The sequence below is a fragment of the Amblyomma mixtum genome, chromosome 5 (genome assembly GCF_055824585.1).
Source record: "Amblyomma mixtum isolate Tamu chromosome 5, ASM5582458v1, whole genome shotgun sequence".
Taxonomy (NCBI): Eukaryota; Metazoa; Arthropoda; class Arachnida; order Ixodida; family Ixodidae; genus Amblyomma; species Amblyomma mixtum.
The window spans coordinates 176,378,233-176,396,754 of NC_143016.1; the positions used below are offsets into that span (position 1 = coordinate 176,378,233).

Genomic DNA, 18,522 nt, shown 5'->3' on the forward strand with positions numbered 1-18,522 from the left:
TGTCCAGCTTATGAGTTTGTTTTGCCACTTCCTTGTCAGCTTTTCTCAGATCGCTGATAGTTGTCCAAGAAGCAAACTTGGCAGGAACAACGTTTTAGTTGCTTTTTATTTAAGTCCTCATTTTGGTTACTTTGAAAATCCGGTGTTGCTATGGCATCGTTTACTTCTGTGCTGTAATTTGTAGCCTTTAGTTTTCCTACTTCTAGCTCAGCTTTCAGTTCATAGATCAATTCTTCAAACTTTTCTTTAAGTGTTTTCCTGGGTGATTTAAATTCTCTCTTCAATTCTGCACTGGACAGCATTGTGGCTGCTAGGCGAGCGATGCCAGGAATCCCACACGAGGCGTAATGCGAAAGATTGCCTGCGTGTGTGTATGAAGATAATTAGGTTGCTGTAAACTCCGTTATATATTGTGGATCTGACGCCAGTGGTTCTGGAAGCGCAGGTGCTTGGCTTATGTAAGCCAGGACCGGGAATAGCGAACGAAGTAAACGCTGGAAGTTATGTCAGCTGGCCGAAGTAGTTGTTACGTTTGGCGGCCTGTCGCCGATAGCGGTGGTTTCCTCGTTGATCCCGGACGGTAGCTGAACTGCGAGTATGAAACACAATTAGCTTACTGTCAGCTCCGTTGGGCGCTACGGATCGCTCGGCTGCTGTATTATAGCTTATTATATTGGAGTTGTTATAATAATTCGCGTGTATTGCAAGTTTAATTTCTGTGCTTTCAATATTTATATTTAAGCACTAATTCTTTCTTGTATGACTATAAAGTTCTCAATTTTCAACACTTTTTTTCTATTTTTTATCTTTTCAGTTTTTCCACCCGCTGGTTCTTATTGAACTCTTTGATCCTGCAACAGCCTTTCTAATGACGTTAGCCGTATTAAAGAAAAAATATATAGAGAAATCATCAAACAATGATTAACCAAGCCCAAAGTAGTCTTGAACCCATTCAGATCATGACCAAAATTTATATTGCTAAGGATCCAGCCCGATTGAAATCTCCGAGGCGCTTTTCGTTTTTTGACTCAGAAAGTATCTCTCTTGCACCTGAATACAAGATTCAACCTCAATAAATTAGTTTTCCGTCATAAAACACTAACCCTTATTTTTTTAGGGTTATATGCGCTATTTCATTCCTACTGCGTGAATCTTTGGAAAGGATAACATCGAAACGTGAGGATTGTCAAGTATGCATTACAGAAATTGTGCGATCACCTCCGTAATGAAAATGCGCATGCCGCCTGAAACTCGGAACAGGAATTGACGTTACTGCCGGTACCAAAATCGCGCCACATGAAAATGCGGAGGATGTGCGTGGCAAGACAATTATTATGCCAAATATTAATTACCCGTTCGCCGTTTGGAATAAAACCACCGTTTTTACGGCGAAAACATCATCAATGAGTTACACAGGCTGAGCAGAAGGGCAGGTGTTAAAATTAACACGCAGAAAATCAAAGTAATTTTCAGCAAACTCACAAGGCAACAATGGTTCACAATTGGTAGCGAGGTGCTGGAAGTGGTAATGGGATACGTACTTAGGGCAGGTAGTGGCCGCTGATCCGGATCATGAGAGAGAAATAACAAAGAAGAAGAATGGGGTGGAGCGCGTATGACAGATTCTCTCAGATCATGAATGGCAGTTTACCAATATCCTTCAAGAAAAAAAGTCTACTGCAGCTGTTTCTTACCGGTAGTCAGCTATGAGGCGGAAACACGGAGACTAACAAAGAGGGTTCAGCTTAAGTTAAGGACAACACAGCGAGCTATGGAAAGAAAAATGATAGGTGTAGCATTAAAAGAACGGAAGCAGGCAGAGTGGGTAAGGGAACAAACACGGGTTCGAAATAGTCGAAATCGAGAGGAAGCAGAGGGCTTGGGCAGGGCATGTAATGTGAAGGCAAGATAACCGCTGGTCCTTAAGGGTAATGGAGTGGATTCAAAGAGAAGACAACCGTTTAAGGAGGTGGAAAAAAGTTTCGTGGGTGAAGAAGGTTAAGAATCTTGCGGGGATGCGGTGGCTGCATCTGGCAAAGGACGGGTTTAATTTGGAGAGGCTTCGGAAAGGACTTTACCCGGCATTGAGCAATCAGATTGATGATGGTGATGATGATGTTTACGACGTGAAAATTAGTAAATTTATCTGATAGAGCAAAAATTCACAGGTTACAAAAGCGATTCTTTCGGAGTTGAATGCGTTAGAATGCTGGCTCTAATTTCGTGAGCGCAATGTGTTCACGAATTGAATTCATTCACACAAATGACAGTTTAAGTTTCGGTTTGTCGAATTGTCTAGTCGTATGTTTTCCAGTTCTTTGAATTCACTGCAAATACTGTTCATTTTTTCAAAATTACATGTCCAGTAGCCATTTAGCAGGCTCCTAACTGGTGAAGCGTTCGAATTTTGGACCGCGCAAAAAAGTGCTCTTATGTTCTTCCGCGTATAAGCTCTCACAATAAACCAGCCTGCACTTTCAACTTTGGGCTCGCATGAGCAAGTGCCCGAGTGCTCTGGCGTTTTGACCGACTCGCGCACTGATGAATGTTGATGCCCAGAACAATATCAAAATCATAGCGCGAGAGGCTGGCAGTTTCGATCGGGGGAAAAGGTGTGGTGATTACGAAGTGATATGATTGATATAGTGATAATATATGACTTAGGAATGGATACTTTAAGGCCGCTATAGCGAGCGCAAAGCGTTTTGAGCGCGAGCGGCTACATAAGAAGAGAACTCTCCCGAATATTCCCGCTGGCGCAGGCGGCTGCAAGCGCAGCGCAGGATCCAGGACCTCCTCCTTCCACGACCTTAGCAAAGCGCAGCGCGCGCGGGCAGATGTTCCAAAGAATTCCAGCGCGGTCGAAAACACAAGGGAAGGGTAGACTTAGCTTAGCGTGTGCCTTGACGCCTACTCCCTCTCTCATCGCCCTCGCTGTTCACTGGAATTTTCAAACTAGCATAATTAAGAGTGCGTTGCATCATGTTATGCGGTTCTAGGTCAGGCTTCGAGTATCTATGTAGACGGCCCCGGCTTCCGGCAAGACATGCAAAGCGAGCTTGGAGCTCGAGCGTACGTTTGTGTCAAGCTTCAATGGCTGAGGGATTCTACGCCAGGCTTCGTGCAGTGATATAGACGGGTCGCGGTTTTTCGGCAAGGCGTATAAAGCGAGCTTGGTGCTCGAGCATACTTTTGTGTCAGGTTTAGTAGCTAGTGCGTAGCTTCTGTGTCTCCTGTGTGAATTTGTATCTGTACAGTTTTTTTCAGTCTTATAAAAGTCAAGTTCTTTTGTTCGCCCATGTGTCATGAATCGTTCATCGTCTTGCGGTCTGCTATGAGTCCAACGCCAAACAAACGAGCACCTCGAAGGAATCTAGATTGGAAGAAAAAACATATCACCTTTCCTGATACCTTTAATGTGGGCGCAACTTTTTTCAATTTAAGCCGGGTATCTTGCACAATAAGGATACGCTAGAGACATTTGCATCTAAAACATAGGTCTTCGATAAAATGGTTCCTGTTCAACTATATGGCCAAGTTGATAGATATTTGTTCTGCGGAAAAAGACAATTTTGTGGATCAGGAAATTCGATTAATGAAAACTTGGTAGATACTTCACGGCATCACAGGTACTTCTCCTAGAGGCCCCCGTGCGGAATAGAGACATTTTACTGGGATTCTTCAAGGAGGATCGATGATGTCACCCTTTTTCATCGCGCTCTTGCTGGCCTCCAGGAGAAGTGAAACTTTCTGTTCTCTCAAGCTGCGCAAGGTCTCAGCCCTTGATGGTCCTGGCATTTTTCACACACTAACGACACGATGGAGCTGTGGCAGCCTTAGCCCGTGGCGGCTTCTTTGCATCACTAGTTGCTCAACGATCTCGCATTCAAAACGGCACATCGTTCCTCAATTTGGTATGCTTTCTTCATATCGCTCCCCTTTTTCTTTCCCCTTCGGTGTCTTCACCCTGTCCTTCTACATATGCTATCCGAAGCTCATGTGCATAAAGTTTCGATGGCAGATGCCGCGGCTTATTTCATAAATAAATATCACGAATCATTTCGCCATAACGCTCTCCTTGCGTCACCCGAGTGGCGCTACGCCGACCCGTAAGGCGCGTAGGAAAGCGTGTGCATAGGGGTCACGCCCGCGCTACGGTGTAGCGGGCTGCCTGAGTGGCGGTGCGGCAGGTTGAAAGGACCCGCAAGGCGCGTCCGTCTTCCGCCGCGTCTATCACTCGCGCCTTCCTGCCGCTTCGACACGCAGCCGTCGTCCGCTGGGTGCACACATCGGAGCGGCCGTCGAATGCGACTCGGAGACGCACAGGTGAGCCTCCCTGTCTCGTATTAAGAGTGTCCTTGTCCTGCGGTCATTCAAACTGTTTGCTGTTTTCTGGTACATAGGGGTACTAGTGTTTCATCATCCGTTCAGCACAATACCTGGTCACGCTGAATAATAGGCTTAGGTATGTAAGTGGATTATGAAAACTTGACCTGATGTTGGAGACAGAGAGAACGTTCCACATTAGATTTATTGTATTTTTGTTTGCGTGGTAGGCCTTCAATAATTGGCATTGTTTTTCTTAGTCGAAACTTTTGTATATTGTTACCAATATACTTGAGTACCGCATGTGAAATCAGTAGTTGACATATCAGTCTCGTTAATGAGGCCTTATTTTTGTTTCTGTGGTGATTGATATATTACACCTACGACACTGTGATACTTTTTGTTCAAATTACCAAACCCAACCCAGTGGGTTTTAATTTTCTCTTTAGCCGCGATGTTCAAAAATGACCAGGGCCCGATAAAGTAACAAGTTTTTTCGAAGCGCTAGGAAGAATGATTTCCGAAGTATTTGTGTGCGGTATTCACGAATGTTTATGCGACGCTTCTTACCAGAATACTGGTCACGACCGAGATCAATCTTTCCTATAACACCGGAAGAAAGGGCATGTCGATCATTACCGATCTGTATTACTGACATCGACATCATGCGAAGCCCTAGAGTACATAACTCATAAACCTATATTGAGTTGCTTTGTAGAGCACATGATGCTTATGGATGTTCAATATGTGTTCAGGTGCGGATATGCTATTCTAGGATTTTCGCAAAGTATTGGACAAAGTGTCTCATAGCAAATGGTACATGAAGTACGATATTGTACAAGAATTACCAGATACTTACTTATATTACAGCATCCATTTCCAACATCAGTCGATTCCTCATCTTAAACAATTTTCCTTCCCATTTCCAGGCTCAAGGGATCTCTTTTTTGTGCCATTTTAATTTTCTTATTTAATAATGTCATTATGGCAGGACCTTCAGATCGGGTGAATCTTTAAGCAGATGACTGCATTTTGTGCGGAGAAGTCACTTAAGTTGACAATCTCGTGCCTGTGAATAATGACCTTCCGAATGTCATTACTTGGTGTGATCATTGGCAAATGCCCATTAAGTTTGAAAATAACTTTTTTGATAATTACAGGCAACAAGAGACTTCTTCAATTTATGTATATTGCTAACAACTTACCACTAATGAAAGTAACACTGTACAAATAATTTGGCCTGTATATAACTAGCCAGCTTTCATGGAAAAAACACATAGGTAATGTTGCAGGAAATTCCCGGCGTAAACTGTGGTAATTCAAGCGCTCACCGGAGCCATCAGTGCCAAGTGTTCGTTTTTCAGTGTAGAATTCCCTTATTCGACCATCTTTAGAATGCGTCATAATTATCTGGAATCTTTTTATCTTGTCCAGCAAGAATTAACTACAACTAAGACTGCAAAAAGTAGTTTGGTTTGCTTTCAATTAATTCGGCGAACGAGCACTTGGAACCCAGTGGGTAACCGCCAGCGACTGTGCGCAATCGTGTCAGCCGATTGAAGTTTCTCTTGAAGCTCGTAAACAGTCGATGAAAGTGAATAGTTAACAATTTTTTCCTTACTCAAGTTACTATACGAGACGAAAGCATGATCTACACCTAACTGATTTAAATACGTGGAATGAATGTTTTAAGGCTATTTTTTTCCGAGGACAATTACAAACAGCAATAACCTTGACAGCGAATTTGTCAAGGAGAATGTTTTACTAGCGCTTGAAAAATGTCTGCAAATTTTATGAATTTCAGTGTTCATATGCTTGATGTATGTATATCCACCCTGCTACGATGTTTTACTAGATGAAGCATCTAGAAAGAAAATAAAATAAACCGGAAGTTGTTTGCATTGCCTCTATAAATCGATGCTTGGCTTCTGACAGAGAGTCCAAATTAGACACTCGGACCTAGGACATAATTTGAATTGTGACTGCGCGGCAACCTGTAGGAATGTCACAAACGACCTGTACGGAGGGAGTCATGCGAAGTCACTGGATCGAATCTACAGGCAGTTATTATGTAAACAGTGCGAGCGAGAAAACGATAAAGTACAACACAGGCTCAGGATGTAGGGAGTTCAGTGTCCGCCATTTCGCAACATCTACCTCACTGTCAACCCCGAGGAATGAACTTTTGCAATGCGACACCTTGCAGCATCCTATGATCTATAATTGTGTGAGTTTTATTTGAAAAGTGTGTGAATATTGTCAAGAATCTAGAAGGAAAAGCTTTAAAAACAGCTCGAGTCCGAGCGTTCTAAAATGATAAGAAGAAACGTGGTGGTACTGAAAGAAAAAAAAACTAACTCTCTGAATCAGCGCATAGGCACAGAATAAAGTGAATTTGGGCATTTTAAACACAGCTTCATGGAGCAATAGTTGCATTTTAAGTTAAATTGTCACCACTTAAGCACAGACCGCACGTGTGTAGTTAATGTAAAAATCTTAGGCGAGAAGGCACAGCACTGAACATGCAAACCACTTTGGGCAATCAAGATCAGTACAGATGTACTGCCCACCTTTATCTAGAAATACGAAGCTATGTAAATATTGTGACGTTAGAGACGTGGTTTAGCGCATGACGCGATATTTCTAAATTACCCATTGTTTCTATCAACATGTACTTTACATGGTCAAGTTTATCTCAAATTTTGTAAGACTTGTCCGGAATCATCACAATTATTTACGGCCAAGTTGTACAGAAACGTTCGCAGCGGATCTTGCTCAGCTTATTAAGAAAGCTAATAGAAAGCTATAGCGCAGCAGAAGTCGAAACCCTAAGTGGTTTACACACCGCAGCTTACATGCGCGAGCAGTACCAACAAACTCAGCTTACATGCGCGAGCAGTATCAGTATCGTTCAATCACGAACTATTTGTCACGTTATTACATACGTATATCGTGCCCTAAATATGTAACAGTCTCATTTGTTTCTTTCGGTGTCCAAGTTTTGCTTTCTTCTCTTATAAAGCATTTATAGAAGAAACGCTTAGATATCTTTCACTCACGTCCTATATAGTGATTGAAAAGCAATCTCTTCACCATTTCCCCCTATTTTTTAACATAAAAAGAAGAAAGATCGCTTGTCGGTCACTGTAAACTAAGGCTTACGTGCAGAAATGTGTTCTAATAAGTAGGCGAAAAAATAGAACAGTGAAAACAATAATTGCGGAGAACAATATATATATATAAACGGACAAATGCTAGTACTCCATGCCTACATATCTATGTGGCAAAAACGTCAAGTCCCTACGATATTGGTCATGGTCGCACATGCCACCTGGTGATACTTAAATATGTTCAGGCGTGAAAATTTTGATTCCTAAAAAAATTAATATTGTTGCAAGTTAGCAAACGTAGTCTATTGTGACTGTCAATTATTTTTCATAACAACTATGCTTCTTCCAATGCATAAGTTGTGTGTCGCCGTGGTGCCGCAATTATGGAGTTCGGCTTCTGTTCGAAAAGACGGAGGTTAGAGCCCGGCTCTCAAAATTTGTTGGAAGCGAAATTCTAGATGTCCTTGTAGTATGCGATGTCAGTGCACGTTAAAGAACTCCAGGTGGTCGAAATTACCCGGACACGTCCCCTTCGGCGTCCCTCGTATCCTTAGTCGCATTTGAACAGGAATTCCCATATAACCAAACCAATAAATCACTAATATCTACAGATGTTTTCTTGTAACGTATGCGCTCTCGACTGTTCTTGCTGGGACAGCTAGCCACCTTACGTTCTTGCATCGTACTCGGCTCTATAAGTGCCACTTAGGTAACCAAGCAAGAAAGCAAAACTATACAACAGTCACCTGGCATAAGGAAACAGGCAGTGCCGGTGCATGACGTAGATGCTACTAGACAAATTTTGCAGGTAGTGATTTACGTAATGTTCTATAGTCAGCTAAAAATGTTCTATAGTCAGGTAAAAAACTTTATTCTCATTACAGTCAAGATAAGCAAATAAAGTTATTCTTAACGTTGAAGTTACCATTTATTCCGATCTAAAAGTTGGTTTCTTATATCATAAAAATGAAACAGTTGAAGATGAACGGTAAATTGATAGGCCTTATATGTTTAAAGCGTCAAGTTTCACAGTCACAGAAGGTTGCTTATATGCGTTTCATTTGCTACATCAATAATGGTATAAATGGAATAATGCCTTTTCTTTTGCTAGGCTTGCAAACACATGCATACACCAGCAGCACACCCAATGTTTATTTTCTTGAGTTAATTCATGGTTCGAAGTGCACTTGTGTATAGATAATATCTTTTAAACTCGATTTGTCGCCTGAAATGGAGCACCACGGCAGCGGCTATTCTGGCTCTAGCACTGGAGTAGTCTCTTCTCTGCTTATGCCCCCTTTTTGAATATTGTCTGTACACTTAGGAGCGTGACATGACCATAACTGAATAGCCTGATTGGCAGAGATCTTCGAGCCGTCTTCGTGCCAACCGACTCCGTGCTCCTCCCCGCCGCAGAGAATGGCCGAGTCCACCAGCAGCACCTACTACTACTTCGGCGATGCAACGGTCAGCGTCATGGCGGTGCTGCTTCTCACATTAATGGTGCTTGCCGTGCTGGGAAACGCCATGGTGGTGCTCACGGTACTCCGGCACCGGGGCATGCGCACGCGCACCAACATGTTCATCGTGAACCTAGCGGTGGCTGACATCCTGGTCGCGTTGCTCGACATGCCCGTCTCGCTGGCCACACTACTTCGGGGCGACTGGGTCATGGGCCACGCCTTCTGCCAGTTCAACGGGTTCACCATGGCGCTGCTGCTGATGTGCTCCATTCACACGCTCATGTACATGAGTGTCCACAAGTATCTGAGCATTACGCGACCCTTCAGCCATCGAGGTGAGGGCTACCGGAAGGTAATCGTCTTCCTGGTGGCGGCATGGCTATGGCCTTTCTTCTGTGCCATTACACCTTTCCTGGGACTTACCGAGATCATCTACAAACGCGGGGCCTCGCAGTGTGGGCCAGCCTACCCGCGCAACCTGAAGACGTACTTGCATTCGGCTCTTATTACGGTGACCAACTACTTCATTCCACTCGGCGTGATGGCTTTCTGCTACGTCAACATTTTCCGAGTTATCGCCGACCACATGTCTCGCGTAAAGGCTCACATGGGACTGCACAACTCAGTCGTCCAGCAGAAGCGCATCAACATCACTCTCTTCCTGGTGCTCATCTGTTTTCTGTTCTGCTGGTCTCCATACATGATCTACACGTTCTACGTGAATTCAAGAGGCGACGAAGCGTACGTTCCGGAGATACTGAACCCTGTGGTTAGTTACCTTTCATAATTTTCGCACATCAATAATTTTTCTTTAATTTACTTTCGGCATATATCAGCTGAAATATGTCTCAAGTTGGAGTGGTCTGAAACCGAAAAAAATAATGCAATCAAAACAGAGCTGAAAAAAAAAGCTACGACTGGAGTAGGAACCGAAGTAATTCATCTTCAAAAAAGGGGCCAGAATATAATTTTGGGACGAGCATTTTTTCGGCTTCTCTTCAGGGAAAAAATTGCTCGTGTATATATTTGTTCTAGTAACTATTGGCAGTAAACTTATGCGTGTGACGGGTTTGGTTTCTGGAAAAGTTTGATGAAAGAAGGGAAATTTATGACGGCTGACCATTAAAGGCTATAATAAAAACTGGGAGGCTATTTAGTAGGTAATATTCTTCTCATTTAGCCAATACACGCACCAGACAAAAGAAACGAAAACTTAAGACGAAACACTGGCATTAAATGCGATGAATATAATGGTTGAAGCCAATTAGTCGATCAGCTAATTCTACTCAAGTACCATTTAACCCACTCGATTCCGTCTGGGTTTAATATCATTGTGTATTCCAATGAAAACAAAGGAAGCGTAACAGTCTGGTTATCATGAATAAATATGACTTCGTTACAATGAACACTTTTAAGTTTGCTTAACTTAAAGGCGCCCTGGTATTTCGGCATAGTTTAAATTAAACCTAACGGAGGAGCAAACGGCTAAGAGCTGGGCGTTTGTGCATTTTAGGGAATGACCAAAGTTTTATTTTTTAAGCCGTAATAGTCATGAGGCTGGCGTGCAGGGACAGAAAATTTCGCCACGCATGCAGAGCGTACTACATTTCACTTGTAACACGCATACAGCCACTTTTTTATAATTCAGCGTCACCCCTCCACACGTACACCATTTATCAATTGCCTCTATGACTTGCAGTAACCAAGGAACTGTAATCTAATACGATAATAATCAAAACCATCAGAGTCCATTGCCAACAACATTCGTGAACAAAACTTTGGTAAATTGAAAAACTGTGAGATACCGGTATAGAAAGTTGGAAAGCAATATTCATTCTTCCCATTTTTCGCACAATCTTTTATCGTGTTTCCATCGCTCGCATCGAGCAGCTAAGTCTACCTTGTGAAGCCAATAGGAATGCTGTTGACGATGGAGAAAACATTAATATCAAAAGAATAGAAACCTGCCGACAGGATATCTGCGGGTACATGGATTGTTATGGTGAAATCTTACAGTATGTGAAATATGTGCTCATAAACTTTTTTATGGGGTTTAACGTCCCAAAGCGACTAAGGCTATGAGAGACGCCGTAGTGGAGGGCTCCGGAAATTTCGACCACCTGGGGTTCTTTAACGTGCACTGACATCGCATAGTACACGGGCCTCGAATTTCTCCTCCAAAGAAATTCAACCGCCGCGGCCGGGATCGAACCCGCGTCTTTCGGGACAGCAGCCGAGCACCATAGCCACTGAGCCACCGCGGCGGCAGAACTGTTAGGTATGCAACTATAAACTATCCAACAGATACACCGTCTGCAATTACATAAACCAAATAATTGGCGTCAAATTTAATAATAATGGTACTGAGACGCCTTCTCGGAATGCACCTGAAGTGACACTCAGAATACCTCAGCTGTCAGCTCCTACCAGGAGTGTTTATAAACCGTTTAGAGAAATCCATACGCACGATGTCGATCTGGCCCGAGATATTGAGTTCAAGCGCGGAAAATGCACTCTTGACAACTGTTGCGCAACACTAGACATGTTCAGATGTTCAGTGGACAGAAGCTAATATTCCGACCAAATAAATTTAATGTAGTAAATAAGCATGGTGTGTTCGGAAATTAGCGCAGTAATTACCAAGCCGAAGTGTTTTAACGCCCCGACTTACTGATAGCACTCCGGCGACCGCTATGTTTCACGCAGAGTTACTGGTTCGGCTACATGAACTCTGCGTGCAACCCGATAATCTACGCCTTCAGGAGTCCATCCTTCAGGCACGGATACAAAGAACTCCTCTTCGGAAGTGCTGTCGAAGTCGTCAGGGCGGAGGGTAAGAGAAGGGCTGGCACATTGCCGCATCTTCTTAAAGGCTTTATTTGTTGGTTGATCAAACACGGGACATGTAAAGTAACATCTTGAGTAATTCACCGATGAAAGAGAAAGGATAAGAAATAGTACTTTTCCATTCAAGTCCGCTTTAAACGGAAGTTTTTATTATAGGAACCAGAACAAAAAATGTTTAACTGAAAGTGGGCATCTTGCTGAATGATTCATTTGGTCGGCAGAAAGCAAGAGCGAATTACCGTGAAATGTGTTCTGCTAGAAATACCATTGGTTCAGCTTTTCATCATCATCATCATCATCATTTTATTCGAACATCAACATTGCAGATGCTGAGGACCGTGAACAAAAAGCCTCTAGCTGGGCTTGACGGGGTTCACGGCCCTTAAAAATCGTGGCATTGGCAACAAAACTAGAATACAAACACAACGCATCAGACATGGGAGGATGTGGCACAAAGTAAGGACATAAGCAAAACAATTACAAGATTAGTAGAGTGTTTAATGAAGTATACAATGTACGGTGCAATACAGAAAAAGGTAGAAAGTGCAATTATTGTGGCTATGATATATTTACAAAAAAAACAGTATTGTGGCTATGAAACAACTCGTTTGTTTTGAAGCGACGGGAGCATATTATGTAGCATCTGGTATCCATAGTTAGTGCGTGCTCGAGGTATTTCCCACAGTTCAGTACTGTGGGTATTCCGTGTTTTTCGTTTAGGTGTCAGGTTTGCTATGCCGCCTAAAATGTTTTTATTCTGTTTAATTCCGTTAGAATAACGCTTAAGGAGCATTGTTTTATAAATGTCAGGAAGTGCGATAATGTTTAGTTCCCTGAAGAGAGGTGCAGTGTGACTATCGTATGCAGCGTTTGCAACTATACGAATTGCCTTTTTTTGTAGGAGGTGAAGTTTAGTAATATTTGACAAAGTAGTTGTACCCCACACTAGGTGACAGTAGTTAATATGTGAAGTAAAAAGGGCACTGCAAATAAGGCGTTTAATGCAAACAGGAGCAAAATATCGCAATTTGCACAGGATCCCTGTAATGCGACAAATTTTAGTTGCAACTGCATCTATGTGAGCATTCCAGGACATATTTTTTTTGAACAGAACACCAAGACATTTAACTTGCGACGCTATCTGAATATTTGCAGTGCCGAGATGGAGTATGGCCTGCGTGTCTATGTTTCGGTTTTTCGGCCTGAAAAAAACAGCTTTTGTCTTACTGTTGTTTATGGCAAGCGAATTAACGATACTCCAGGAATGTAGTTTATTTAGAAGTACATTTGCGCGTGAGATAAGAAGCTCGGCATCAGACCCCATTAAAAGTATGCTGGTATCATCAGCGTATATGATGAATTTTGCTGTGTTGTCAATGTTTACCAAATCATTGATGTAAAAAGAAAACAGCAGAGGCCCCAAAATACTTCCCTGAGGTACTCCTGCGTGAACTGCTCGTACATCAGACAAATGATTTTTGATAACAACTTGCTGGCGGCGGTATTGAAGATAGGATTTTAGCAACTGAAGAAAAACGCCACGGAAGCCATAATGTTGCAACTTTAATAACAGGGTATCGTGGTTAATGGTGTCGAAGGCCTTAGAATGATCTATAAATATGCCTAATGCGCACATTTCTCGCTCGAAAGCGTCTAATATTATTTCCTTCTGTGTCAAAAGTGCCGTCTCGGTAGACAGCCCTTTCATAAACCCAAATTGCGCAATGCAGAAAGTTGGGCGAGTTGGTAATACATGTTGAACTTAGAAAAGCGCAATGTTGAACTTAGAAAAGACAGGCAGGTGCCTGAACGATAGGTTGAGGGAACACCGTCGTGCTGTGCAAGCTGTAGCAACGGATGGGCACCTAGCAGAACACTGCAAGTCATGCAAAAAATGCAAAGCAAATGAGCCACAGTTCAATGCCACACGCACGTGCGGTAAAGGAAAAGAGAGGCTTCACAGAGAAATTATAGAGGCCTATCGTATTGTAAAGAAAGCTACCTTTCCACCAGAAAGTTACCTTTCCAAGCTGCAACTGTTTCGGAAAAATGCCATGCTGAAAAACGAGGTTAAAAATATGTTCGAGTATAGGAGAGATTAGGTCTAAGACATGTTTGACCGGTCGTATTTGAAGCCCGTCAATATCGCAGCAGTTGCTGTTTTTGACTGACATGAAAGGGCTGAAAACTTCATTTGTATCAGTTGGCGCTAAAAACGCACTGTCTCTCGTCCCTGCACCTATATATTGCACGCAGCTTGAATCATGAGTACTGCTTGATAGCGATACAAAATATTCATTGAATGAGTTTGCCAAACGTGCGTTTGATAGTACTTCGCCTTCTAAAGTAATCGAGTGTGTTTTGCTTGCACATTCAGGGCTATGATTGAGAACGCGATTAGGGTGCTGCCAAACGAGGTCAGGTTTTTTCATTACTTCACTATTGAATAAGTTGTGGAAATACCTTCTTTTTTTCGTAGCGCAGTAGGCTGCTTACTTTGTTTCTTTGTGCTTTGAACTCTTTGAGCGTGTTATCGTTTTTATTCTTTAAAAACACTTGGTACAATTTACTTTTCCTGCGCATTTCTTTTATGCAGTTCCTTGTGATCCACGGTTTTTTCGCTCTGCGTGACGGCTTGAATGATTTATACAAAAAATGCTCATCATAAATACTGACAAATTTTGTGTGAAAGCAGCTGTAAGCAGCTTCAGGGTCCTTCATGCTCAAAATTTCTGACCAGTCGGCCTTTGCTATATTGCAACGAAAAGTATCTAGAGGGAAATCATTTATGTCTCTTACTCTTACAGGAATATTTTCTTGTACTTCTAGCGTGTGAGTCGAGTGAGTGGTCATTAAGAATATCGGCAAGTGATCACTTATATGTGCGCCTACAACACCCGATATAAGCTTTGAGTCATGAATATTTGTTATGAAGACATCAATTAACGTCGAGGAAAGGTCCATTGGAAAATCCATTTGCGTCTAGCAATCTGCGAAGTTCAACCTGTGGCACAGAAGTTCTGCTCAAATCAATGTTCAAATCTCCTGCTAGTATTAGTTCATAACCATTGTCGTTTATCCGTCCCAAGTAACCATCGATAAAGCTAATGAAATTTGTTGTGCTGCCTGCAGGGGGTCTGTACAAAGTGCAGAATACAGTTTTATTGGAACGGATAGTGAGTATTTCATAATCGGAACTAATGGAGCTGTAACTCGATACAAGATGACATGTTATCTCTTTTCTTGCCATCACCATAATGCCACCTCCCCTCCGGCAGGTTCTATACAGAAAGTACGTTGTATAGCCAGGAGGCCTAAGAACATCAGACTCATCCCGGTACCACGTTTCGGTGATCATAATCACATCGGGTTCAAAACCGAAGGTGGAAATAAGTGCAAGAATCTGATCTGCCTTGTTGCGTGCCGACTGCGCGTTGATGTGTATGAAAGAAAGACTGACATGATTATTCTTGCGCAAAGCGCCTACTTCGGCTGGAGTTCGATAGGCGTTGTTCATTTCCGAGGAAGCACACGGCATCATCTGATACCAGAAATCAGTTTATCTTATCGAGGTCACTTAAGCACGTGACGTGCAGTACGCCTGAACTGTCAGTCTTTCTTGCAAAAATTTTGCCGCCAGTCGTCCACGCATATTTCCACTTCATTTCTTTCTTTTTCGCGACAGTCATCCCCAAAAGCTTTTTTAGTTCCGGGCACAAGTGGTCATTGATAAACACAGGAGACGATTCTTCAAAGCCAAGATCAGTTGTGCAAACGCGTTTTTTCCGTGCTTTTTCAAAAACAGCGTCCCGTTTTGAGCGGTTGCAGAACTGAACAATGATGTTAGTCTCAGTGGAATTTTTCTTAGGCACTCTGTGGCAAACTTCCACATCGCAGCTGTTGATCGACTCTCCTATCAGAGTACCTATGGTTTCCAAGACGGTAGGCAAATTCTCATTTTCGGTTGCTGGAACGCCTTTAATTTCCAGGTTCCTGTTCCTTGAGTATTGTTCAAGATTTGTTATTTTCTTTTCATGCTCAGTCATCTCCTTCCTTAGGACTGCGCACTCAGAAGACAGTGAAGCGTTCTCTGCCCTGAGTTCAGCATTGTCATTTTCGATCACTTTCATCTTATCGGTCATGTCCAAGCGGTGGTCTTGTCGCTTGATCATCCGCCTGGCATGATTGCGATTTGGTGGATGCTAAGCAGTAATTACTCCTTTATTAAAAATATAGTCCACCTCGAAAGTTCCCCTTCACACTGGACCTGTACCATACCAATTTACAGTTGATGACCAATTCCCTCTCGCCCTACCATCTGCTAATCATCTCGGTTACATCAGATGGCTGAGCAACTGCCGTGTACAGGCAGTGATTCCGGGTCTGAACTCCGGACTAGGACGGAGTTTTCAGCTGCGATGTCCCTGTGAAACTGTATAGCTTTCCTTTGCTGCCGTATGGCTTCGCCTGGATGGGTGCTAATAATTACTCCCTGATTACAAATATACTCTACCTTGGGAGTTTCCCCTGAACATTGCACCAAGCACATGCTAGGTGGAAAATCGGAGGGGAGACCTATGTTCCGCCTCAAGGAATAACGCGATAGCGTTTGTGGGGCAATGGACATAAACGCGCAATTGGTCATTCTCTGCATTATACTCATAGATCGCTGGGAGTCCTCATGCAACTCCTAGCGCAGTGTTGCAGAGGTCAATCGATGCGCCACTACCCGACCAGGTGGCTGCTTCAAGCACAGCCACCGGTGGTGCTTATGAGACCCAGGCTGCTCTTCCCGAGCAACCTCTGGCGACCATTCACTAATGTAACAGCCACCTTCCGCGGTGGGCAGATTGATCACAATCAGTTTGCTCCTCGTGATGACTTGATAATATCGCGTGATCTAGGTTTCCCGCCTAGGTTTCTTCTGTGTTGATTTACTGCTGACGCTGCCGCCGACGACGACAAAGACAAGTTTTCGTCTTAGCGGAAGCCTTAACGCTATGGTGTTGATATATATCGACGTTTTTTGAAAGAAAGAAAAGAAGGAAATGAAAAGAAAAGAGATGAAAGAGGGAGCCAAAGAAGCAGGTGAGAAGTTTTGAAATAAGGACCACTAGATCGTAAATGGGCGCATGAAACATATTTTGACATGAAAGAAAACCTGGACTGACACTGAAGAAATAAGAGGTCAGATACGCTGCCGAATAACGCAGATGTCAGCGCATCTCAAAGACATTTGAAGATGTGAAAATGAACGATGTGTATGCATACACACAGGAATACTCTGCTTGTAGCCCGCTCGAAAGTGCTGGGAAAGCGTCTTTTCACTCTTACCAGCAACATTTCAAACTGGAAGGTTCGAGAGACAAGTGCAGCGTCGCCGACGCGTTCAGTTCCCGCACTCCTGCTGCACTCCCTTTCACCGCTTCACTCGATGATGCGGTCCTCATTCCTGCATTCCTACTGTTATGCATACGGAGTTATGTCTACTCACGAAATACAATTGCCATAAGCGAAACAGGGAACGCCACCAGCCATCGCAGGTTTCAGGGCTATGCTTTGGCCGAAATAATGTCAACTGGTGCTTCCACTCGGGTTTGCGTCTTTATCTGAGTGCCGCCTAGATGGGGCATTTTGCTGAAAATTTGCAGACACCCCTATTTGCACCTGCGGGAACCCGGAGCGATTATGTGATGTCGGCAGTCGCTAGCGAGATAAGCTACGCCCACCGATGATGTCACTGCGACTTAGTTTAAAGCGCTGTATGACGGATTTGAAGAAACTAAGAAAGCACTTGACTGTCACCCAAGGTAATTTATTAAAGCGTGTTGTCCTTTTTGCGCTGTCAAAACAATATGGAATGTTTTCAGGATGTCACATCTGGACCAGTTGTAGAGAAAGGACAACTGCTTCGTATGAACTAGAAAGGAAGCACACTGAAAAAGGGCACAGTCAACAGCACGGTACAGGAACTATTAGAGAGCCGTTTATATTCTGCAGTGTGAATGTTGCGCGGAGATATCGAAACAGATAAGAGAAATAATGCAGCAATGTGGTGATAATAACACTCGCGGAAAGGATTAAAACACGATCATGCGACAGCTGAGGGCGCCTATAACCTATAATATGCGATAATTTGGTTTAGCGGAAAAACAGTGCTTTGGATTTTGCAACCCTGTTTTCAGCTCCGGCAGACCACCCTCATCGTTGAGGCACAGAGTTGGTTTGAGGTAGAAACAGTCTCGGCTCGTTGGCTGCCATATTCATTAGAATGATTTATTTAAAGAGGGCTACATGGAAAATATATTTGCAATGCCCTGTTTCCCGGCAGGGCATAAATTTCTTCCGGAAGCAGTTATGCACTTTTGCAACCCGGACACTAGTCTGCATGCCACGAGAGAAGAATAAAGGCGACCGTGTTGTCACACCTAGCATGCGGATTAGATACCCGTGCGACGGGACGTCTGGATACTCGCGAGGATGAAGAGAATGATGAAGCTAGCACTTGGCGGCGGCTCCAACCAGCCTTATTCTCCTACGGCACTATGTGGAAGGCCGGCATCGACGGTGAAGCACACCGGTGATTATTGTGACTGCATAAAATAAGTTGTTGATTCAGAACGCTCATTTTCCGATGTTATAAGGAATCGGATTGCAGGCAAGCGCCTAACCTTGTTAGGTATAATTTAACCACTGGAGAATAATTAACCGGCATACTATTTCAAATGACTCATCTGTTTTCTGATATCCGCCAAGACTGGTATTGCATCGCCTCA

The 18,522-nt window shown here is 43.3% G+C and overlaps 2 protein-coding genes across 3 annotated transcripts in view; both read left to right on the forward strand.

Annotated features, from left to right (window-relative positions):
* The window catches only part of LOC149344790 (melatonin receptor type 1C-like), a 145,418-nt gene that overhangs the window by 80,931 nt on the left and 45,965 nt on the right, over positions 1 to 18,522 (forward strand). The gene's annotated exons all lie outside the window — the stretch shown is intronic.
* Positions 8,698 to 17,957, forward strand: LOC149344791 (octopamine receptor beta-2R-like). Its single transcript, XM_089542811.1, has 3 exons — positions 8,698 to 9,668; positions 11,606 to 11,732; positions 17,932 to 17,957. Exons 1-3 carry the CDS (start codon positions 8,856 to 8,858, stop codon positions 17,955 to 17,957), a joined length of 966 nt encoding a protein of 321 aa, XP_089398937.1. The 5' UTR covers positions 8,698 to 8,855.